Consider the following 24,490-nt stretch of genomic DNA (forward strand, 5'->3'; position numbering starts at 1 on the left):
GAATCAAAAACACATAATTAAACGATTGTCCCGTTGAAAGCTGAAAGTTGTCTTACAGTCGATCACTTGTTAGTTTCATGTAGTTGTGTGTAGTTCAGTAGTAGAAATACACCTGTGCTTATTACTCGATAAAGAATTTTTGATATCTCTGCCCTCGAAAAAAATGCAAATCTTGAGCTTGGTGAATACAGTTTGTAATATAGCTATTTATGTAATATCGGGATTTTTTCTCTTTAAACATTTAAAAGGCTAGGGAATAGTAAATCACCTGTATCATCACAAAATGGCCAGTGTTCTAGTTTAGATGCTCAAACATGTAAAGTTTCTAGTGTTGCATGCTCAAATCTGAGCGTAGTGTAAAGAGCCAACGACAAGAAGAGTGTTTGATACAATATCTTAAAGAATTCGATCAACATTTTTCCCATGGAGGTTTATTTTAAGGACTCTGAACTAAGGAACGAAATCAAGGTAAGGTTTTTCTATACTTATCAAAAGCTCATTTTACTGAATTTAAGTGAATACGTGAGATTTACAGCCTCGTGAGGTTCATTGTGAAGACTGCGTGTGGAGTAAACAATGGCTTTTTTAAAAATTAATTTGTAAAACGGAAACATAATACTGCGCAAAAGGTGTATATATCATCGCAGCTGAGTATGAAAGGCTTAAGTACAATTATAACGAGGAGTCAATTTGGATTAGAAAATAGATAAATAGATTCTCATTTTTTTAATTCTTCTAAAAATACTTAGTGCTCGGTTTTTATCGACTAATAATGTATTTGGTGCGCAAACGTCTGGTAAAATGGAAAAAGCTAATTTCTTTGAGCAAATTGTATTACAAGTATTCAGCTCTAGGTGTAAATCAAAGTGCGATTCAATTCTCCCAATATCAAGTCGATCCCTTTGGGTCAAGTCTGGGTTTTGATACTTAAGTTTTCAGAGACTTGATGAGAAAGGCGGAAATCATCAATAGAAAAAAGTTTTGGTTTTCCTAATCAAGTTTAATTTTACAACATGCACCTGAAATTACTCAATCATATTTCTAATGAAACTCGGTCATAGACCTTTTTAAGTTCGAAGTTTTAAATTAGCTCGAGATGGACCCATTCGATTTAGTATTTTCAACTTACGAATACTCGTATATTTTTTGCAGCACCCGCTTAAGAAAATCTCGTTTTTCAATGAAGCATGCTTCATCACAGCAATTACATTTTTTTGTCATTGCATCAAAGAATCTGCTTCGGAAATCAAATTAGAGCCAATGAAAATGAAAAATGATTTAAATAGGAGTGGTATCGTTCCCGATATTATTGATGTTTTCCCTGAAAATGTACTCCAGGTAAACAACAATTGCTTTATTCTCAGCAAATCCCTCTTAAAAAATCAATCATTTAGCCATTGGTTTCTCACTATGGACTTCCTTCTTCTCTACAAACATTAAGTGATCATTTATACAATATCTTCGGAGTGAAGGAAAGCTGAATAAATTAAAAATATACGCAAGATCCTCAAAGAAATTTGAAAACCATTGATTTTCCTACCTAAATCGCTCAATTTTCATGATGGCTACTCAAAGAGAAAGTTACCATTTATCGACTATGAAGCGTCCAGCCCACTTACAAACTGGGGCTCTCAAATTGGCACCATTAGTTCTTCTATTTCTCAGCCATTTCTGCACGGAATTCCTTGAAAATTTCAAGATCTGATCTGTGATGTATCTCGAACAAATCGGTTATCTTCACCGACGATCTTTGAAAGGCAACAGTCAACAGTTCCATCGATGAGCCTCTTTGAAGCCCCTAGTTTGAAGGTGGGCTGGACGCTTTAACGGTAGCGGTAGCGTAGATGGTTAAAATGACGGATATAAATTTTAGGCATATTGTTTCGGAGATAATTTTACTTTAAGAGGTGGGCCATTAATTCACAGATTAGCAATATCATCGAGAAGGTTTGACATTGATCAAGTACGTTGAGATTCAGACAGCACTGTATTCACAAGCTATTCACAATCAGCAAGAGAGTATTACGGGTCACTTCCGATTTTGAGTCCAGCGCGATCTGCTCTGTATCCTAGCTGTTGAGGTTGTTCCACTTGGCTCGGGCCGATCTGAATGGAACCGCGATGGGTCACGCCAATTGTAATGAGCCCAGGCCGATTATTTTATGGAAAGGTATGTGACAAACCAACATCCTGAGATCTTGATTCTCTTTGCTTGTCTTTACTCCAGCTGCCGGCCTTCTAGGGTGTAGTGCTTGTAGCCCTGGCTCTGTGATCCAGGCCCATCACAATCAGCATGATATGTCGAGGTCCTATTCAAACCAGCCCGGGCCAATAATTACAATCACCCCGGCAAGCACTTGCATTGCAATCGGCTAAAACCAATGGTAATTGGTCCAAAATCCTTAATCGACCGATAATAGATGCACCAGATCATACCTCGCCGATGACTTTTTGCACCAATCGTTACAGAATGACTTACCACCAGCTAATACTGCGAAAACATCAAATCTCTTGAGTGTCTGCCCTACGCACAAACTAGGCCAACAAACTTGCTCACCGGTTACCTTCACAGAACGTCGGTCCAGAGTTCTTTGAGAGGCAACAGTCACCGATAAGCCAGTTTGTGGGCTCTAGTTTGCGCGTGGAACGGACGCTACATACACTTATTGAAATGTGTCCTTTTTTAAGGGACCAATGCATGAAAAGTGTCAAAAAGGGCGACCTACAGTCTGATTCATACTGCATGGTAACAGATAAGATAATGATTGCTCTATAGAACTTCTTTAATAATGCAAACAGGGAGGTAACTGTCATTGATGGCAACCGTATTTGATGACAAAAGACTGAACGATCATTTCATGATATACAATGGGTAGGTACTGTCATTCCAACAAGCGTCACAGTTGTAGATTACAATTTTCCGGTCACGATAGGTGCACCTAATCAGCACCGTTAATTGTACAAATTATTTACAGTCATTATCCATGATTTTCCTCTTCAAAAATGTTTTGATACACTAGATGAATCGTGAACTCAAAATGGTGGCACTCTTCGACCTAATCTTATTTGTGACTTTTTGAGAGAAGTGCGGTGTATGTTTAGTTTGATGCTATCATTATTTTATCATCCCAATTTTTCTCCCAAGTTCCACCTGCAAATGATGGTTTTAGAGCTCTATAGCTAAATATAGCACTAAATCTGAGCTACATGATTAAGTGGAGATCTCATCTCAATTTAAATGCACCCGTCTTTTTGTTTTCTAGATTGAATATGAAAACCACAAGGAAGTGGCTTTTGGTAATGATATGTCACGCTGGGATACGTTTGATCGACCGGTAAAAATATCATACCCGGCGGAACCAGATGCCTACTATGCCTTAATTATGACAGGTGAGTAGAGGAAATAATTCTCAAGAATGATTCAAACTCAGATTTGCACATTATTCTTGAGAGACCAGATTGACGATAACTATCAGAAAACTTTTAAGATAAACTGAATCAAAATGCATGGTCAAGCAAGTGTTAGGGTAGGTTAGGCTCAACACGAATTTTAAGAAAAATTGTCCATGTTTGACCACCAATTGAGAAACATAGAGTCACCAGTTATATTTATGATGGTTTTGGAGGTTCAATTATGCTTTGATCACACTGTGGCTTAATTAAAATATGCTGGTTTTCTCTGAAGGTATTGTTGTTCTTACAAAGTAAAATTGCGCATTTTAAGAACCTTCAAATACAAAAGAATAATATACAACGACGGACCAATATGTTGACTACCATATTTTCTCTCAGATCCAGATTGTCCTTCGAGAGAAATTCCAACTCACCGAGAATGGCAGCATTGGATTCTTGTTAATATTCCCGGGGCGAACTGGACTCAAGGTTTTTGCCTGACGGAATACATTGGGATTCTAGGTTACTACGAACATGGTTGGTAATTACTCCTGATGCTAGTCATTGTAATTTGAAAAAAAGAACTCTTAAAAGAGTTATTTGCGTGTTGAATTGAACGTACATCAAAATATCGTCCATAAAAGTGATAAAGGTCAAAACTTGATATCGGCTGTCATTTATACGAAATGCACTTTTTTAACGGGGTATCAGACATTAATTTTCTAGGTATGGATTTTTTTTTCATTTGACTGAGGAACTCAATTGAGGAAAGTTACCCCTGATTGAATTGTGTGGAAAAATTCACACCTTAAAAATTAATGGCTGATACCTCGTTAAAGTAGCGAGAAAGGTTTGTGCATGTCTCCTTTAATTGAATCAGTGAGAACGAAAACACACCAACTCAAAAAAATGAAAATAATCAAGACTCGACACGCAAAACTGCACAAAAGTTGAAGAGGTTAGCACGAGAAAAAGAGTTTTGGTACCGAAAGACAAGTACTTTATAATAAGGACACTTGAAAGGTCCATGTTGGAACCGATGCGTTCGCTTCAATGACCTGTGTGAAAATTGACTCTCTTTAATGAAAATTTAGCATTTTTGAGTTACCGAGTTGGTGCGTTTTCGTTCTCATTGATTCAATTGATCAGCACAGCCCAAAAATTGCAAAATTTTATTAATCGATGAGTAACAAGAAAGTACCTTTTTTCGCCTGAGATTTTTGAATGATTGAAAATGTGCAGAGGAGAGACTCTCAAGTAGTGATTTAATTAAGAAGTCGCTCATTTTAGAGAAGCTCCTCATAAGTCATTATTTGATCGATTAATTATTGGATTCAACAGAGTGTTAAACTTAGAAGTGAAGTTTTGTCACCTCATTATGAAAAACGCTCATAGATATATATTTTTTTCACAGCTATTCACCGTTATGTCTTTCTTTTATACAAACAACCCGGGAAGTTGAAATTTACAGAAAGAGTGTTGGACCCCCGGTAAGCATAATGTGTACTTCTTTTCAATTGAATGGGTGGTTCAATTTATTAAAGTTTCAAGATTATGATGTATTTAAGTTAACCATCGAATTGGCCTGAAGTTTTTTTACCGACGAATCAGTGCAAAAACCGTATTTAGACCCCGATTGATATCAAATGAAAAAACTTTCAACGTCCAAGTTCTAAATATTTAGCAATTGAAGTTTGATGAAATGATGTGCGCGCAATGATTCATGAAAATTACTTTTGAAATTTCGAAAGGAAGGATAATAATATTCAGTGTGGTATGGACGTGTGCAATGAATGTCGGAGGAGAGGTTGCCCAAACCAGTTTTGAATTGGGTATACCACCGGAAAAAGACGACGAGGGCGTCTCTTGAAGGGATGACGACAGGGTGTTTTCAAAGAGAATGATGTTGCGTCGTTAGTTGTCTCTAAAAGATGGAACATGTCGATGGTGTAACTGCCAGACCACGTATTTCGTTCGCGGTGTCTGAAAATCTCAGCACTCATTTTATTTTTTATTTTTATTTTTATTTTTTTTTTTTTGGAGAAGAACTCAATTCAATATCATTTTTTGAAGTTTATGCAGAATTTTTTCCGCACTCAGAAGGAAAATCACGGAAGTTTTCAAGAATTGACGTTGGGTGGTTTCCTACTTAAAAATTAAAGTATGGCAGGAAGTCTGCAACGTCGCAAACCGAGATACGTGGTCTGGTGGTTTCACCGTCGATGTGGCGTTTAGGTGTCGCAGAGTGAGTTGTGGGAGCGACTTTTATGTGTGTGCGTAGGATGATAATATGAGTGCAGAACATGAAATTTGCTTAACTTAATAGATCACAATACTAATTCTTTAAGATTTACCAGGTACTTATCCGGAATGAGCCTTTAATTCCATTTTTTCTGATTCTAGGCCCGTCGAAATGTTGCGGTATAAATTTTCCACTAGGAATTTTGCAAAGAAGTACAATTTTGGTGACCCCCTTGCCGTCAATTTTTTCATGTCAGAGGCAGTGCTGAAGAGCACCACCGCAGTTGTATGATCAGAGGCAGTTTTCTATCATAACTGCAGCCAGAGGATGGTCGTATGAGACAGAGCACAAAATTCGATAATTTTGAACTATACTGGCTCAAAGGATTTTGAAAAACAGGTATGAAGATTTAAGGAATGGGCCAACGAAACTAATACTTCAATTTGCAACGAAAAATGTTTTTTCCGTATCGCCTGAGAAGTTTCATATCGACCAAACCTCGCGAATAAGTTTAGGTGACTTTACGTTTGCAATATTGATGGCCAAAATGTGGAATCCCGTTTATCGATCTGTAACTTTGGTGACTTCTTGCCATACTTTATTTAATTATTATTTTTTTTTTTAGAAAACTATTCATCGCAATTTCTTGGAAAACTCCTTTATTTTTCTCCTAGTTTAGCAAACTATTCTGTGGAAGTTTCAAGCTTTAAAGGTAGATTGTTTCTCTTCAAAAAAAAATGTATTCAACCTCTGACACGCACAACTTTCAGCGTTACGTTTGCACTGTAACCACAATCTGCAACTACCTCGATGGCATCACGCCAATAGCTGTTAAATATGTTGAGGGCAAAAGCAAAGAAAATACTGAAGTGAAATCTGAAATAAATAAATTAAAAAAAAACAAGCAATGAACTCCAACACAATGTGTTGATAAGGCGCGTCATTAACTCGCACATATCAACCCCTTTAGTTTTCATTTACAGAGATTTCAAAATAGGCAAGCAGCACAACAAGAGAATTCACAATCCAACACTGCGAGGTCAACGACGCACCTTGACGAGACCGTATATTGTGAATGTAGAAAGCCATTCAAACGAGTTTATTATTGGCGCGTATACGTAGTATACCGCTTTTGCGATCGTTTCGACCTCCCTCTAAATACAATAACCGAGTCCCATAGTTCCTTACCGGAAAGTGACTGCCGCGAACTTCTGAGATTTTCCAAAGCGTGTAAAAAGTTTACTAATCCGTCAATAATTATGATTTAAATTTTTTTCTCATTCAATGGCTTTCTAGTTTATGTGCAATGAATACCAATAGTCTACGTTACTATTAGTCAGACCTTATACACCAGTCTCCGATACCGGACCCATCCCGGAGGTGACGGTCTATTGTTGCCGAAATTTTACAAGTCCGAAAATCCAATTTTTTGCACAATCTGACAACAATGTAAGGAAAAATTATTTGCGTTGTAGATGTGTTTTTAACATCAGACTTACAACCTGTCAATAAAAAATGTCAAGCGTAAACTAGCAATCCCATTTATTCAAGCAAGCATAAAAACTCAAATATTCACATAAGATACGCATGCGATTTATGTATAAGTCGAATTTTCTCGAAAACGAAATGTCGTATCAAAATTCGGTCTGTACAGTTTTCCGATCTTCGATAGTGTAATAGAATCGCATCGTTCCGGGGCGGATCAGAGGAGGGAATTTTCCGAAAATATTTTCCAGCGCGGGACTTCGATATGTTTTTTTGATTTCCCAAATCAGACCCTACTCTCCACTTCTCCAGTCTCCGATACCAGACCCATCCCGGAGGTAAATGGTCTTTTGATGCTGAAAATTTTACCAGTCCGAAATTCCGATTTTTTGCACAATCTGACAACAGTGTACGGAAAAATTATTCAATCTCTTGCGCCTTCTGGCAACCCGGTAAAATTCGATGTTACCAAATTTCACCGATAATTAAATCATTTATTTATGTGAACTGTCCGACAACACTGTTGCATAACCTCAAAGTTGAAGGGGCAATACACACCATTGCATAACCCGGGAAATGAAGGGGCTACCGATATGTAATACCAAATGGCAAGCATTTAGCCAGGATTTTGTTTCGGGGGGGGGGGGGAATCCCACACCCACCAGACCCCCGGTAGTAGAGGGACCCCGCAACCCCCCCCCCCCCCCCGAAACAAAATCCTGGCTAAATGCTTGCCATCAAGTGTATTAGTATTAAAGTCAGCATTATCATTAATAAATTGAACGAAATTCGCTGAAATATCTTTTGCAAATGGATGAAGGACAGATACAGACAAAAAATTGCTAATTTGGCTATATGACGAGGCACCTCCAATTGCTGACAACAACTCGATCCGATATCGAGCTCCGTACTTACGATGCAAATGCAACGATAGTGCAAAAATCAAAGGTGAATAAAGTTATCTAGGCCTCACAGGATTGATGATCATATCGACGGTGTAAGTCGGTAATCACATAACTCGGAAAAAGCTATTTTTCAGGAGAGGGAAAAAACTCTCTACATCGTCATCTTTGAAGGTAGAGGGGAAATAATTCTTAGAGACAGCAAGGATAAAATGCTTAATAAGACTCATCATTTTGAATAATATTCTCGTCTGTTAGGAGAAATGACCGAAAAACCGAGTTATGTGTTTGTGGAACTAAGTTCCAACACTGAATTCCGAGATACGTGGTTGGCGAATTACTGATTCAGACATATTCTTTGCCGATGTTGACCGAATAAAGACTGAATAAGACTCCTCTCACTTTAAAGGTAGCCTAGAATTCCTTTTAGCAAACTTTAATTGGTAGCGAATCTTTAGAATGACACCGGAAAACAATTCGACGACGTAAGTCGGCAATCACATAACTCAGTTTACGACGTCGCAGACTTCCTGTCATACTTCATTTTTTAAACGGAAAACTACTCAACGGCAATTCATTAAAACTGCCGTGAGTTTTCTTCTCTATGCGAAGAAAATTCTATATAAACTACAAAGAATGATGTCAAATGTGTCGAGGTTCTCCTTTAAAAAAAATGACGTAGAGGCGGAGATTTTCAGACACCGTGAACGAGACAATTATGTGATTGCGGACTTACGCCGTCGAATTACGAATTAAAATGAAATGAAGTTAAAAATAAGCGAAAGATTCAGTTATCCGTCGGATCAGATGTTATATGTTAAAACAATAACAATGTTTTTGTTGGTTGAAGATTCCGTGACGTACTAACTTTTAATTTTCCCTCCTAAACTGTTCACGATTCTTCCCGGGAGAGCGCGCGTTGTGTAAAAATGCGGCGCGACGGCACGAGTTATGTGTTATTGGAATTGACGCCGAGATATGTGTTTTGAGTTCTACGTTTTTAGGTGACTTCCAGATTTTTTTCGACTGAAATATTTTGATAGCAAGTAAAGGGCATCTACTACACTTCATTTCTGCAGGTAACTCAAAACCGCCAAAAATCCAGTTATATGATTGCCGACTTACACCGTCGATATGCTCAATGTATTGGAATTTTGCATCATACTCGTCTGTTTTTTTTTTTTTTTTTTTTTTTTTTTTTTTTTTTTGTATTTTTCAATGAGACCTCTTAAAAAGAGATCCAAAGTTTCAGGCACCATTTTTTTGGAATTGGCAATATCATTACTTGTTGGATGCAGTCTTGTTCGAGCCACGGTGGCGAGCGGATCGCTCCGGGACCGCTCCCACCTTGTTCACCAAAATTTAGTGGTTTCCTAAGTGCTATCTTCTTCAGTTCGGTATCAGTGATAGTTAATCGTGAACTCTACAGTTCACAGTCTGCAAGTTACGGTATCTTTCCGGTATCGCGAGTTATCATCATCTTCATGGTGTCTTAACGGACAAATTTTCGGAGTTGCCAACATCGCAACCATTTAATCACCGATCCCGATCAAGTGATAAATGCCTCCAGCATAGACTGCAATGCTTTCGTGTAGAGAACTTCTCGTCCTCGCTGAGTGTGTTTAGTGCTTCTAATCGCATGGCTGATCCGGCCATTAGATAAGCTGGCCATATCGAGTTAATGTGTCGCATGCAGTGGTTTCGGGCCACGCTGGCTCTCAGCGCCGCGGTGTCGAACTCTATGTCTATAACCACTCAAGTAAACGATTCGCTGTGCCGCCTGCGGGCCGATTATTGAAATTTAGTGTTTGCCAGGCGGACATAGATGACATAGGTTAAAAGGCGGAGCGTGATTGGCCGGCTATGTCTTATCGCTGCTTTGTCGTGCCTATGTCGGGTTGAACTCACGACTATCGGTACCTTTTAAGTTTCCGACAGTATGTCGTCCATTCCACCTGACAAAGGCACGACAAAGCAGCGATAAGACATAGCTGACCAATCACGCCTCGCCAGTTAACCCATGTCATCTATGTCCGCCCGACAAACACTAAATTTCAATAATCGGCCCGCTGGAGTGGAGACGCACTGATTCCCGGATGAACTTTGGCCTTCCATCCGAACGTTGACTGGGCTATATCGGACGAAGCCAGGGCCCTTTACTCCCCTGTGGACGCCAGGTCACCCAACACCCTTCCCAGGGCCACTTATGGACCCAACCTGCAAGTACTCCGGTACTTTTTAGTAATGAGGTTTTTTCTGCTTCGGCTTTTTCCTCATTCAGCTTCGGCATTCATCAATATTTGCGGCTTTTTTTTTCCTAGAATGGCGTCGTAACTGTTCTGCCAATTGGAGGTGAACTCGCGGCGCTGGGTTTTTGCTGCAAAGTCATCATCATACGTCCGCTCACACCCTAAAGCAAGTCCAAAAGTTTATTCTAGTCAAATTCAAATTTTGTAATCTTCTTAAACAAATTAATGCTAGTATTAGCTGGCAGTTGTTGTTAAGTTTCAAAGTCAGCTCCTTTGTCATGATATGCTCCAGATATGCTCCGCCTTGCTCCATCCGACATGATACAAAAGATGACACAATAAAATTTGGGATAAAAGCTGTAAACACGTATAAAATACCGTACGTTTCGGGGCGAAACAACCAACCACTTCCTCAGCGGCTGAAACAAAAAAATTAAGCAAAAAATCTAAAAAACCCCCTCCTCCCCATCTCGCCAATGCTTAACCTATAAATCACAATCAAAACAATAAGTCACCGCGGCTACCGAATGGCAGCAATGACCGAACCGAAAAAACATCAACAAAAATCTAAGTGCAGGGTGCTCCAGAAAAAACCAATCAGACACCGATACAGGGTATATCAAGGGGGCAGGAAAAATTGATGGTACGTCGTACTCAGTTTATCAACATCAGCGCGATAGTTGCACACTGAGTCCCTGTTTTTTATGATATGCACCATTTCTAATATTGACCGAGCAAAGTCATTATCTTCGCGCGCTAAGATTCTAACATTATCGAAATCAAACGCATGTCCCATGGTTTCTGGTGATCGTGCAAAGCAGTTTTTTCTTTGGAATCGTATTTATGGCCATGCATGCGTGTACCAAGCTGTTGCTTGGTTTGGCCTACATAAGCAACTGTACAGTTGGAGCACTCCACCTTATACACCACACCAGAGACTTGGGAAGCCGGAATCGGTGCCTTCAATCGAGACATGAGACACTGGAGGGTGTTGTATTTTCGATGAACTATATGAAACCCAAAATTCTTTAAAAACAGACCAAGCTTTTCAGACAATAGTGGAACATATGGCAGGGCAATACTTGGACGAATCAATGGCAGGACGGGGTAGTTTTGGAGATGTGCCGTTGTTCATTGAGTTTGAAACTTCCGAAAACACCCAATTAATTAAAGCTGGAGGGTAGCAATTTTCAGCCAGCAGCTTTTTCCCGGTTCTTATCACTCCTTTCCGGAACCCTACATGCGTAAGGCCAAGAATGCGCCTTACTAAGTTTACCGCAACATTCTTCTTGTAGGTATATGGCCGAACTGACAAAAAATTCAGGTACCTGCCGGATGACGATGGCTGTTGGTACCATTTGCATGTCACGACATGACCCATCCTAATTAAGGCCATGTCAAAAAAATTAATTCGTCGATTATTCTCAACTTCCAAAGTGAACTGGATGCGAGGATCCAAGCTGTTAAAAAACTGTAAAACCGGATGAATCATCACGATGGACACAGAGTAAAATATCATCCATAAATCGTTTGTAAAAGAACACCAAATACTGTATTGTGCTCAACGCTGTAAGTTCAAGATCCTCCATCACGATATTACCCAACACTGCCGAGACATATCCACCCATAGCAAGGCCCATAATCTGCTTGTAAAACACACCATTAAATTCAAAAACTGTTGACGTAATGCAGATTTTTAGCATGTATACATAAATTGATCCTTTGGGATGGTAGAAAACTGCTCTATCTCTTCCCACCTATCACTCCCACACCTCAGAGCCAGCTCTGCGGGTATGTTTGTGTACATGGAAACGACATCGAGAGAAATAAGGCGAAAACTATAGGGCAATTCTAAATCGCTAATGCTTCTTTTTTTAAATTTCAAAACATTAAATCTTATATAGGGAAACCGATGGTTACATCCCATAGTTCTCGTGGAATTGAGATTGGATTCTTCCAATTCGTCACTTTTAACAAGCAGAAATGAAGCGAGCAGCTTTTGAACTCCGGAGTGGGTATGTGGTATCATACAAAATTGAAGGAAAATCATAAGTTTTCGCCCATCCCAAGTAACAGATGTTTATGAGTTTTATCCGCACATTTACGAAGTCTTAATTGAGTCAGAAATTTGCGTGTATGACACGATATTGATGTGAATAACGCGCAACTATAATTATCTTAGAAATTCGCTAGGAACACGACGTGTTTGTCGTGATATCGTGGTGATTATCGTGTAATTTTTAATTTGTTTTACAAAATCCCCGGAAAAATCACGTTTTCTCTGCGATGTAGATGACAAACCCGCCATTGCTGAGAATTAAACGAAACCGCTGGTTAAATCCCGTAATTTTCGCGGCTGAAACTCACCAGCTAACTTCAATTAAACATTGAACTGACAAAAGTAACTAATTTTTATGAAAATAAGCAACTTTTGATTGGGTATTTTTGATTATTATAATTATCATATGAGCTTACTACAGAACAGACCAAAATAGCAGCATACTACTTATCTCTGCATTTATATCAAACCAGTGCGTCTCACAAATTTTGAAATAGTAGATAATAATTCAGAAACACAATCAGTAACTGATCACTAATCACAGCGATTGCTGATGGTGGGGTTTTCCTGTGCGTAGCACGGGTTTCCTGCTAGTTTCCTGCTATTTCAACTTAGTTCCTGTTAAGAAAGTAGCACCTACGTTCGAATCACATTTTCCTAAAAACAAATTTTGAAAGGCGTAAAATTGAATGAAAACTATTATCAATTTCATAATGTTTCCTGTGGATGATTTAAAAAAAGAGATGAATAAGGGCTTCCATTTTGGTAATAGTGGATGTGACAGGAAAATTAATTCGAATAAGGGAAATGAAATATTGACGTGAAGATTATAGGAATTAGTTATTCACCCATAATGGATCCCCGGAATATTTCGATGAGTTTTTCTAAATAAATGAAATATATTGATGTGTTTGGAGGAATTTCATTTTTTTGATACTTGTATACTTTACAATAATGTAGTACGATATGCGATGACGTTAAGTTATGTTAGGAAGTTCATTCAGTTAAATATCATGTTCCGAAAAGAAGGATCCAAAAGAATCGAAAAATATACGCATACTATTTACAATAAAAAATTTATTCGGGGTGATACGAAAAATGGTAAAAAATTCACATTGTATATTTGATTCACCAATGATGAAGATATTAATCGAGGTATTCACCCTGCCTCTTAAAAACGAAAATGATTCTCTTCGAGGAGTGTGATCGTGTAGATGTCATGGACAAGAAAGCTTGTAATATAGACATTCCTACGGAAGGATGTACTTCCGATTGACTGTCCTCGGACAAAACCAGATCATCGACGTGTATCAGTATAACAGCATCCGAAGCCAAAGATCTTAGGTATCTGCTGTACACTTGTCGAATCTTTGTGACATAAACTGCTAGCACTCTCCAGGAATTGTTTAAGGCTTCATACGTAACGGGTAGAATAATTTCAAACTGCACCGGTGTGTCATTGAGTGGCGAGAGAAGATTGTTTCCCATAATATCATAGACAGCGATATTATAAGGACGGTGTATGTTTTTCATTGATCCAACGAACATGTATGAACCACCAATTCCATGGTCCTCGGCGACATCGAACAATGCTCTTTCTCTGATAGGAAGGCTGGGGATGAGGCGAAGACACATTATCCTTCCTATGTCATGCAACCGACTTCCTGAAGAGAAGGCAAGCCTGAAACAAAAGGGGCTATAATGAAGACCATTGTTACAGGTGAAAAGTTTTACAATTAAACCATCGATGGAAGTAGTGAAGGAGTGAGGGATCCTCTGAAACATAATTATTACTCAAAGTGGAAATTTAAAATCGTTTTGAAGAATGAGAAGTACGTACCGTCTCCTAAGCGGAGGGTAGGAAAATGTAAGATATTTGCGAGGTATCATCGCACCGTAAAACCGGAGGGGTGGAGCTCTGTTGCCTCTTGGATGTTGTGGAGGATAGGGTAGTTGAAAAGCCATTAACATTAGTTTAATTCGAATCTTTAACAGTTTTAGGGTAGCTACAGATAATTGCAGAGCTGGGGAATTCCACGAAATTTCCCGTTTGTAAACAAAGAATGACGTAAATTGATGAATTCGTTGAGGCGGGAATAAAAGGATAAGAAGAAAGACTTGGTGAGTCCTTTTTATTACAGCGCGATGACGTAGAATCAAGGGTGTACATTTTTGTGCATGACGTAATCACGTATGCAATTCACACACATGCATACTATTCGATTGTATCCTTGTATTGCAGATTGTCGATTGCAGATTGCAAAAGACATTGCATCTTGCATTGCTATTGTTGCATTTGCGGGATTGAGACATTATAAAAGTATTTCTTCCATTCTTATTTGTTTGAATTCCTACTATTACAACTATATCTTTTCCGACTTCAAATTAATACTTATATCAGTTGTGCTGTCACATTTTCCTGAAGATTGGTCAGGGAAAACGTTTGCGTTCGACTCCCGACGGGGTTTGGGAAGACGGCAACTTTTATTGTCCCATTTATGTTGCGACAATCAATTTGCTTTGTACTAATTCCACTCGTAGCACTGTTGGTAGACACATTTAACAAATTGTCGGATAAGGTGCGAGTAATAAACCTTAGGGAAACGGTGCTAACAGAGCTGGTAGTCCAAAATTTACGCGAAGAACTGCGGGAAAACAATTCCCTTTTTTTCTAGTGACGCCCGAAAAATTACATTTCGTATGGAGGTTAGAAGGGCTCATTAAAAGTTGGAATAGAGATGTACTATGTTTCATATACGATGAAGCTCATTGCATCCCAACATGGGGATTCGAATTCAGGGGACGGCTCCTAGAAACCACACCCTGGGTGAGAGATTTACAACATAAGCAGAAAGTAATTCTTTCAGCAACTCTTTCAAAATTAGATATACATTTCATAGAGAAAGCACTCTCCATGAAAGTTGAGGAGACAATAAGTTATCTCGCACCTCGACTAAATATCAGATACGAAGTAGTACAAATTGATACAATAGTGGAGGCCAAGTCCCTCCGTCAACTTGAAAAGAAGCCTAAACTCATGAATATAATATTAAATAGGTTTTTTGAGAATGAAAGTCACATAATTGTTTTCCTAGAAAATAGGACAGGGGTTAGACTAATAGCAGAGGAGACAAATAGGCTAGGTAAGAGCGCCACTTATATCCACAGCAAAACGATAGACGCTCACAAAAGCGAAAGATTACAGAAGTGGAAAGCAGGGGAAATTGATGTGCTTTTCGGGACTTCAGCCCTCTCCTTAGGGATTGATAATGTATTGTGTAAAAACGTTTTGCACGTTAATACGCCGCCATCAGTATATACCTTCCTACAGGAGAGTGGCAGATGCGGAAGACTGGGACAAGATTCGCTCTGCGTTATCCTAACTGATAAGTCTTATTCTTACAATCGAATGGCCACCGTATTGAATTACAGGAAAAATCTGTCAGTTATTCAGTAGCTAATGTAATAAAAGGAAACAATGCCCTAATTGGGTACTTCACAGTAACGCAGAGACGATTTTGTATTCAAACGCTTGTGTTAAGATTCGTAGGTGGTTCCCGACACATACCCGATTGCGGTAAATGTTCGGCTTGCAACAATCCTGAAGTTTACCCTCTCATAGATATAGTGGAACCGTTAAAAAATCTTCTGCCTAGAATTAAATATGTTCGGGATCCCACAAAAGGATGCATTCTTTACCTTGCAAAATTCCTTTCCGGGCACAAGTCCAACCTAGGAAGTAGAAACGACATAATTTCTTGCACTGAATTCGGAACCCTGATATGGAACCTTGCACTCCTCGTTACGTCAGAGATACTACAACCTATCGTTTCGTTTGACGAGGAAACAAGATCAGCTTCTGATTTCTATTGGGCTATAAACGAACAGGTAAGAATAATTCGTCTAAATACATGGAATAGGGAGGCGGGGCGGGTGGATATCAATCTGAAAGTAGTTAACAAAGTTTCGTCAATGTAAAAGTGTAGTGAGGGTAAAGAGACAATGAAGGGTATAAAATTTTCAGAAAAAAATATTCAGATGACTTAAGGGTGAGAAAACGAAGTAGGAATAAAATTAAGGGATTTTTCTACTTACAAGAGAGAGGCTTTAGAGTAATGGTTATGTGGTATTGTAGATACGGTAGTATAATCCCACCTATAATAGTTACCCCACCTATGTCAGCAATTCTTTCGTTCACGATAACTATCGTTAGATTTACGTTAGCTTCTTCAAATTTTGCAATTTTGTCCATTTTGGTCTTATGAAGAACTGTATAAATTTTCGGTTAAATCGCATTTACCGTTTACTTATAAACGGTAATTGACGTAAGTGCCCTACTCACGCTGTTTTCCACTTAACTGTTTTTATGAAATTTCCATTCCTTGGTTTCCTTGGTAACCTTTGTTTGCTATCAGCTGATGTTTTATTTCAATTTATTTTTTTCTTTTTTTAATAATTCATTGCTAGGTTAGTTCTAATTTTTTTGCCATTCAACCAAATACTGTGTCTGTAGATTGTTGTTATTTCACCCAAAAAAAAAAAAAAAAAAAATTTATTGTACCTCCCCCCCCCCCCCTACCCGCAGCTCATTTTTCTAGCTCCAACACCCTCTCCCCACAACTCATTTTTCTATCGATTTTATCATTTCTTTTGTATGTCATGTCTTGCTCCCCTGCCACCATTTTTTCGGGGTTATAGATATTTTAGCGGCCTCTAGACCCGTGACTCCAGTCACGGGCATTTCGCTAGTTTATAATAATTGAATTGCATATATTTTATTTTATTTGAGCTAAAAACAAATGTGAAATTGGAGATACATTATGCAGTTTAGCGAAAAGTTTTTTGAATTGCAGATATGAGAAGTGATAATTTTTTTATTTGTTTCAGGTACACATTTCACGTAAGCCTCCAACAGGGTCTGGCACATATATCTCAATACGAGGAATCATTTTTGGTGGCTTCCCAGTACAACGAGTCAAGAAGAGTACTTTGGTACACCTTTAGAAATTACAGGGATGCTTACGTGTTCCTTAGGGATAAAACATTAAACTTTTCGACCAATTGGACGTATTTCTATCAAACAGACCTATGTGGAGGTGAGAAATATGGGGCGTGCTCGTCGAAGCTGCATAAGAAGCAATGTAAAAGTGGGCGTGATTCCTTTTGAAGAATTGGAAAAGCGGGATTTTACATTCTATCAAACAGACCTATGTGCCAATTGAATGCGAGATTCATGAGCCGCGAGGGTGGCAAGATAGCGTTGTGGACAGGGCTCACGAGTTAAAGACTCCCTCCAACGAGCTCCCCCTCGCTCGAGTGCGCACTATCATTGCTGCTGACGTCACTGGCGCTTTATTATTCCCATTCACTCTTACGGCTAGAGGACTAACGAGCACACCCCATATTCCTCACCTCCACATAGGTCTGTTTGGTAGAAATACGTCCAATTATCAAGGCCTGTACGAAGTCATCCCTAGTGTTCGCAGAGTAAAGATTTACATGGATGCTGAATGGCTAATAGAAGACGGGAAAACTGAAATTGAAGTGTTTTCCGTATTGCAAGGTAAATTCGAAGAATTCATTAAAAGTGTGATAAACCCAGGAAACCCACAATTCTTTTGGTCAACCTCCAGTAACCCCAGAAAAGCGTCATATCATTGCATCGTGGGAGGGGGGAGCTTTAGCACGAAAAAGAAAATCAAGCTAATAATGGATAGGTTTCAGAATTGGCTAACGCCGGAAAGTTTACAAGTCCTAACGATTGTGAACAAATTCGTAGTGGATAAAAATGTTTATTGTGAAGGCTTCCAGCAGTTCCGTATGCTCTACTCCACGAAAATGGAGAAAAACATTGACGGAGTGCATGTCGATCGTCTCTTTCTGCCCCTGAGACCCGTATCTGCCAACACATTTGGAAATTGACTGGCTCAAGTGTTTCCCGCCGAGGAAATAACAAGTCCTCCTTTAGATTTTACGCCTGCTAAAAAAATAACGCCAAGAATAAAAGTATCTACAGACCCTCTGAAACAAGAGACTTAGATATAAAAAAAATCCTACCGGAAAATATCGTTGCTCGATTAATTAAGATAGCGGGGGAGGAGTGACTCCTGAAATGTTCAACAATTGATAATACAAATTTTAGGGTGTTCACGAAATTTAAATTCTGCATTATTAAAGGCGAATACCATATGTCAAACAACTTTTTTTTTTGACGTGGGCCCAAAAGAATTAAATATAACACAATGCTGTCACAATTGCATTTGTGCAGCTACCTATTGTAGCAATAGATACCTTAGACCAAACGTATACAATGACCATCCCCTGCTGATAGCCGACGATGCATCAGCTGAATTTGACAGCGAATTTTAAATGTCTGTGAAGTTAGCACCCCGACTTTTAAAATTTCAAATTTTCTCTTTTGCTCATCATTGCTCATCATTTGCTCACCTCGAAAATCGCTTTCATTTTTTTTGCTCAGGCATGTACCCCCCAAAAATCGAACTTGAACTTTCAGAGAGGTCATTGACCCTAGCACCCCCACTTTGTCCGTTTGACCTGAAAATGGTCTCAAACGACGCAGAATCATTTGCTCACCTTTGCTCAGCCCTTAGTTTTCGTTGCTCACCCCTCCATCCCCCCCCCCAAAATGAAAGGCGGCATTTTGGGGGACATCAAAGGCAGCACCCCCACTTTGTCCGATTGAGCTGAAATTGGTGTCAAACGACGCAGGATCATTTGCTCACCTTTGCTCAGGCCTTAGTTTTCGTTCCTGACCTCCCCCTTCCCCCCAAAATGAAAGGCGGCATTTTGGGGGACATCAAAGGCAGCACCCCCACTTTGTCCGATTGAGCTGAAATTGGTGTCAAACGACGCAGGATCATTTGCTCACCTTTGCTCAGGCCTTCGTTTCCGTTGCCCGAATCCTACCTCCTCCCGAAAACGAATGGCGGTTAAACATAGTCGGGGCGCTGCCTTTGATGTGCGCCAAAATGCCGCCATTCGATTCGGAGGGGAAGTGGGGGGTGAGCAACGAAAACTAAGGCCTGAGCAAAGGTGAGCAAATGATCCTGCGTCGTTTGACACCAATTTCAGCTCAATCGGACAAAGTGGGGGTGCTGCCTTTGATGTCCCCCAAAATGCCGCCTTTCATTTTGAGGGGGAAGGGGGAGGTCAGGAACGAAAACTAAGGCCTGAGCAAAGGTGAGCAAATGATCCTGCGTCGTTTGACACCAATTTCAGCTCAATCGGACAAAGTGGGGGTGCTGCCTTTGATGTCCCCCAAAATGCCGCCTTTCATTTTGAGGGGGAAGGGGGAGGTCAGGAACGAAAACTAAGGCCTGAGCAAAGGTGAGCAAATGATCCTGCGTCGTTTGACACCAATTTCAGCTCAATCGGACAAAGTGGGGGTGCTGCCTTTGATGTCCCCCAAAATGCCGCCTTTCATTTTGGGGGGATGGAGGGGTCAGGCAACGAAAACTAAGGCTGAGCAAAGGTGAGCAAATGATTCTGCGTCGTTTGAGACCATTTTCAGGTCCAACGGACAAAGTGGGGGTGCTAGGGTCAATGACCTCTCTGAAAGTTCAAGTTCGATTTTTGGGGGGTACATTAGGGCGAGTCAAAAAACATCGACTTTCGAATTTCAAAAACGTATAGGGGGAAAAAGTTGCGCCTAGGCATCAACCTAAAGTGTGCCAAAGCGTTCCTCGAAAAAAAAATTTCTTGGGGTGCCTCTCCTGCAGTTTGTGTCAAAAAATCACGTGATTCATGCTGTTTTTCCCGATTTCATCGCACTATTTAAGCATAATAAAGATTCGCTAGAGCCCTGAATTTTGGAGCATTAACTCACTACTAGTAGTCATTTAAGGTGTACTAATTAATTTTTAAATCAACATATTTTTTGTGCCCCCCACATGCCCTTAAAAATGCAAAAAACGCGATTGCGGCCGAATGCGCTTCGCGTATTTCAACGATTTTATCGATTTTTTTAGGTGACTTGGCATCCACGCAAAAAGTCAATTTTCGGTTTTTAGGAACTATTTATATAGATGATAAGGGAAAAATATTAGTTTTTTAAATGCGGGCGGTTTTTCCCCGCTTTGCGAGCTCACAGTTAGGCCGTATCACTCGATTTGGCCGAAATCACATCGATTTTCGCTATTTTTTTGCACGACTTGGCAAGCATGTAAAAAATCGGACATTCACTTTTCGTAGACTCTTTTCATAGTAGAATAAGAGGATATAATAATTATTTTGCTGGGGTATGTTTTTGTACCTCTGCGGAGCCCTTAACAAGCCAGAAAAACACGATTTTTAGCGACTTTTCAGCTATTTTTGACGATGTTTTTCAGGGACTTGACAACCGCGCAAAAATTTGACCCTTCAATTTTCAGGGACTCTTTTCATGGCAGACTAAGATCCTGTATAACGTTTTTTGTTTAGGTCCTTTTTTGTACCTCCTCAGAGGCAAGAAAAAGATGACTCGTGACTCCCATTCATCACTTTAAAAATCTTAAATATTTCAACTCTTTTTTTACGTATAGCTAACTTTTATTGCTTATTAAATGTTTATTTATCAAAAGACTTCTTACTTTATCATTATTAATTTTAATTTAAATCAGGTAAAGTAACAAATTAAACCTGCAATGAATTAAATATTTAGATACAATACTTAAATAAAACTAATAATAATAATGAATAATATTTAATAAATAATAAATTAAATCACTAAAATTTAATAATGAAATATTTTTATGAACTTTCGTATCAATTACAGCTCAAATACGTAAAAAAGAGTTAAAATATTTAAGGTTTTTATAGTGATGAATGGGTGTCACGAGTCATCTTTTTCTTGCCTCTGAGGAGGTACAAAAAAGGACCTAAACAAAAAACGTTTTACGGGATCTTAGTTTGCCATGAAAAGAGTCCCTGAAAATTGAAGGGTCAAATTTTTGCGCGGTTGTCAGGTCCCTGAAAAACATCGTCAAAAATAGCTGAAAAGTCGCTAAAAATCGTGTTTTTCTGGCTTGTTAAGGGCTCCGCAGAGGTACAAAAACATACCCCAGCAAAATAATTATTATATCCTCTTATTCTACTATGAAAAGAGTCTACGAAAAGTGAATGTCCGATTTTTTACATGCTTGCCAAGTCGTGCAAAAAAATAGCGAAAATCGATGTGATTTCGGCCAAATCGAGTGATACGGCCTAACTGTGAGCTCGCAAAGCGGGGAAAAACCGCCCGCATTTAAAAAACTAATATTTTTCCCTTATCATCTATATAAATAGTTCCTAAAAACCGAAAATTGACTTTTTGCGTGGATGCCAAGTCACCTAAAAAAATCGATAAAATCGTTGAAATACGCGAAGCGCATTCGGCCGCAATCGCGTTTTTTGCATTTTTAAGGGCATGTGGGGGGCACAAAAAATATGTTGATTTAAAAATTAATTAGTACACCTTAAATGACTACTAGTAGTGAGTTAATGCTCCAAAATTCAGGGCTCTAGCGAATCTTTATTATGCTTAAATAGTGCGATGAAATCGGGAAAAACAGCATGAATCACGTGATTTTTTGACACAAACTGCAGGAGAGGCACCCCAAGAAATTTTTTTTTCGAGGAACGCTTTGGCACACTTTAGGTTGATGCCTAGGCGCAACTTTTCCCCCCTATACGTTTTTGAAATTCGAAAGTCGATGTTTTTTGACTCGCCCTAGGGTACATGCCTGAGCAAAAAAAATGAAAGCGATTTTCGAGGTGAGCAAATGATGAGCAATGATGAGCAAAAGAGAAAATTTTAAATTTTAAAAGTCGGGGTGCTAACTTCACGGACATAATTTTAATTCCTTTTTTTTTCCTTTGCCGGCGATACACAACGACTCACTACTCCATTAAATCATTTCAGACATCACCTTATCCCCTTCTCTCTAAACACTAATAGGGTGTATACATATAATGCAAAGGAAAATACTTCTTGTTAAGCATAGGTACATAACTTATATCAATATTCCCATAATACAAATGATGTAATGATTATGAAATGAAAAACATAGTTTACTTATTAAGCAGTTGTTCCATAATTCCCTTATTCTCCTTTTCACTTCTAGAAATTGTTATGAATTTTTTTATGAAGAATATTCTAAGTGGAGATTCAATTACTGTATTCAAACGTATATTTATATAAGTCTTAGCTTTAAATTACATTCATACGTACCGACTGTATCTTAAGTCGTTATATGGGAGATTATTCTTACTCACAATTATAGTGACGGATGTGTCAGTATTGTGTTCTTATAATTAAAAATGTTTCAAATCATTTTGACATTTTTTCTGCGAAAAATAGTTACACTTCCAATGGTTGAGAAGTTTAAAAATTGTAAGCCCGGAATTCCAAGAGTGGGTTGAGTTTGATCCATATCGATTCACCCATCATTTTACCATCTAGTTATGTTGAATGATGAGAAGGGGGGGGGGGTGACGAACTTACTCAACTTATAACCATTTTACTTCGTAATAGAATAATTTTCTTCGATTATTTTAAGTGCCACTTGTTCGTTTCCACTGTTGAATGACAAAATGTACATAAATAAAAAAGTAAAGAAATAAAACATGAGAATTTTTCTTTAATTACTAAATTCTAAAATTTTCATATGTGAGTCAGAGGGATAAGTTATTTCCGAAGAGAAAGTAAGACATTATTCCTGTTCACTAATTGAAGCGAGGGCAAAATATATATACATATTCATCTTCTCCTATTAATTATTATGGATTTCTTCACATAAAGGATTTTCTCCCACATTTTTTTAAATAGATCCAATTGGTTCTTTCCGCATGGGGGACTGTACTCAGTACTGTCACAGGTTTAGCAATCCTGCGGACCCCAGCTGGTAGCCCCTGCCTCAAAGGGGGGTGTAGATGGTCAACGGCTTCATGGCGTATGAACCACTCATCAGAGGGGCGGACAGGGCTCATAGCTGTGGTGAAAGCAGCCTGTCCAGGAGACGGTACTCCAAAATCAAACCCTGGTCCTCCAGGTTGGGGGTTGGGGCATCGGGCTAACTCCCCGATACCCGGAAAAAGCTTAATGTTAAAAAGCCTAATAAAGATAGCCTCGGTGATAATGGAAAAAAACGGATTTTGCGACACAAACTTCGGAAAAGGACAATGGTTTTTGGGACATGGAATGTACAGGGCATTTCTAATAAATTGACAGAGGTTGTATCGGAGGTAAAAAACCCCGCTTTTACCCGCTCCGCAACGAAAAATGAAGGGGGCAGCGGGGTTTTTTTGGATGTTTCCGTACTTTAAGGGGGTGGCAGTCCCTGTATTTCAATGCTCCGACTGATCGCAAACGTTTCAAGGGTCCTCCTCAAGTTGGACATTAGTTTCGGGCATTATTTGTAGTGAATTTCCCGGTTTTTACCCGCTCTGCAACCAAAAATGAGGGGGGCAGGGGGCTAAGAGTTTTGAAAACTCACTTTAAAGTCGCAGGCTGCGTTTGCGTTAACATTGGCAAGAAGTTCCACTCGGATTTGATGCTAAGTTTGAAGCTCTTCTGTGACTTTTCGCATTTTAATGCAATATTTCATTGTAACAGGCCCATCCCCCCCTACGGGGAGGCTGTGGTGGCCCGGGGGCAATATGAAGACTTCGGTATCAGACTTGGAGTATTCGAGGACTCTTTGAAAAGAGAAACGGTATGTCCAAGAGCCGCCGAAGCCACTCTAAAAAATGAAGGTGCGGACCCCCTAAATAATCTTTGGACCCCCTTAACTTTTGATAGGGTGGTCAGATCGACTTCCGGTTTGCGCCAAAAATTTTCTTTTTTCATGCTCTTTCTAACGATGTATCACATGATGGGGGTTGCCATTTGAAATTTTTGAGTTGCCCCCCGCCCCCCTCCCCCTGGGGGGGGGGGTGAAGAACTGGAAAGTACCTCAAAAAGTTTCCCCCTCGATATGAGGAAGGACGCCACAAACCGCAAATCGATATCATAATTAGAACTAAAGTTATGGCCAGTGGTGCGTAACTTTTGAATAACCCTGTATGACCCGGAAGTTGGTTGAGGAGTACCGCAAGTGGGGCCTCGAGGTTAGTGTCCGTAAGACAAAAAAGATGTCCGTCGGAGGTGCTCAGCAAAGCATAGTCCTGGAGGATGGTCAACGTA

General features: G+C 39.3%; 2 protein-coding genes across 7 annotated transcripts in view; one reads left to right on the forward strand and one right to left on the reverse strand.

Annotated features, from left to right (window-relative positions):
- Positions 1 to 18,722, forward strand: LOC109040234 (protein D2). 5 transcript variants are annotated; one of them, XR_011899624.1, is made up of 7 exons: positions 9 to 468; positions 1,153 to 1,338; positions 3,264 to 3,390; positions 3,793 to 3,930; positions 4,808 to 4,883; positions 5,797 to 6,034; positions 17,218 to 18,722. XR_011899624.1 is itself a non-coding variant. In XM_072298808.1 (6 exons), the coding sequence occupies exons 2-6, from the start codon at positions 2,111 to 2,113 to the stop codon at positions 5,924 to 5,926; spliced, it is 531 nt and encodes a 176-aa protein (XP_072154909.1). In that variant the 5' UTR covers positions 1 to 468; positions 1,927 to 2,110; the 3' UTR covers positions 5,927 to 6,558. The 5 variants fall into 5 exon arrangements, 4 of the variants coding, with proteins under 4 accessions (XP_072154909.1, XP_072154907.1, XP_072154908.1 ...); XM_072298808.1 differs by lacking the exons at positions 1,153 to 1,338; positions 17,218 to 18,722 and adding an exon at positions 1,927 to 2,170 and having other exon boundaries at positions 1 to 468; positions 5,797 to 6,558; XM_072298806.1 differs by lacking the exon at positions 17,218 to 18,722 and having other exon boundaries at positions 5,797 to 6,558.
- The window catches only part of LOC140224322 (uncharacterized), a 16,414-nt gene continuing 5,316 nt past the window's right edge, over positions 13,393 to 24,490 (reverse strand). The window contains exons 1-2 of one of the 2 annotated variants that reach the window (XM_072298811.1): positions 14,171 to 16,215; positions 13,393 to 14,011 (exon numbers count right to left, since the gene is read on the reverse strand). In XM_072298811.1, the coding sequence (XP_072154912.1) occupies positions 13,477 to 14,011; positions 14,171 to 14,301 (666 nt within the window). In that variant the 5' untranslated portion in view covers positions 14,302 to 16,215 and the 3' untranslated portion in view covers positions 13,393 to 13,476. Of the gene's footprint in view, positions 14,012 to 14,170; positions 16,216 to 24,490 lie in introns of those variants that run through there. The other variant, XR_011899625.1, reaches the window with a different exon arrangement.

This window comes from Bemisia tabaci, chromosome 3, assembly GCF_918797505.1.
Source record: "Bemisia tabaci chromosome 3, PGI_BMITA_v3".
Classification (NCBI taxonomy): Eukaryota; Metazoa; Arthropoda; class Insecta; order Hemiptera; family Aleyrodidae; genus Bemisia; species Bemisia tabaci.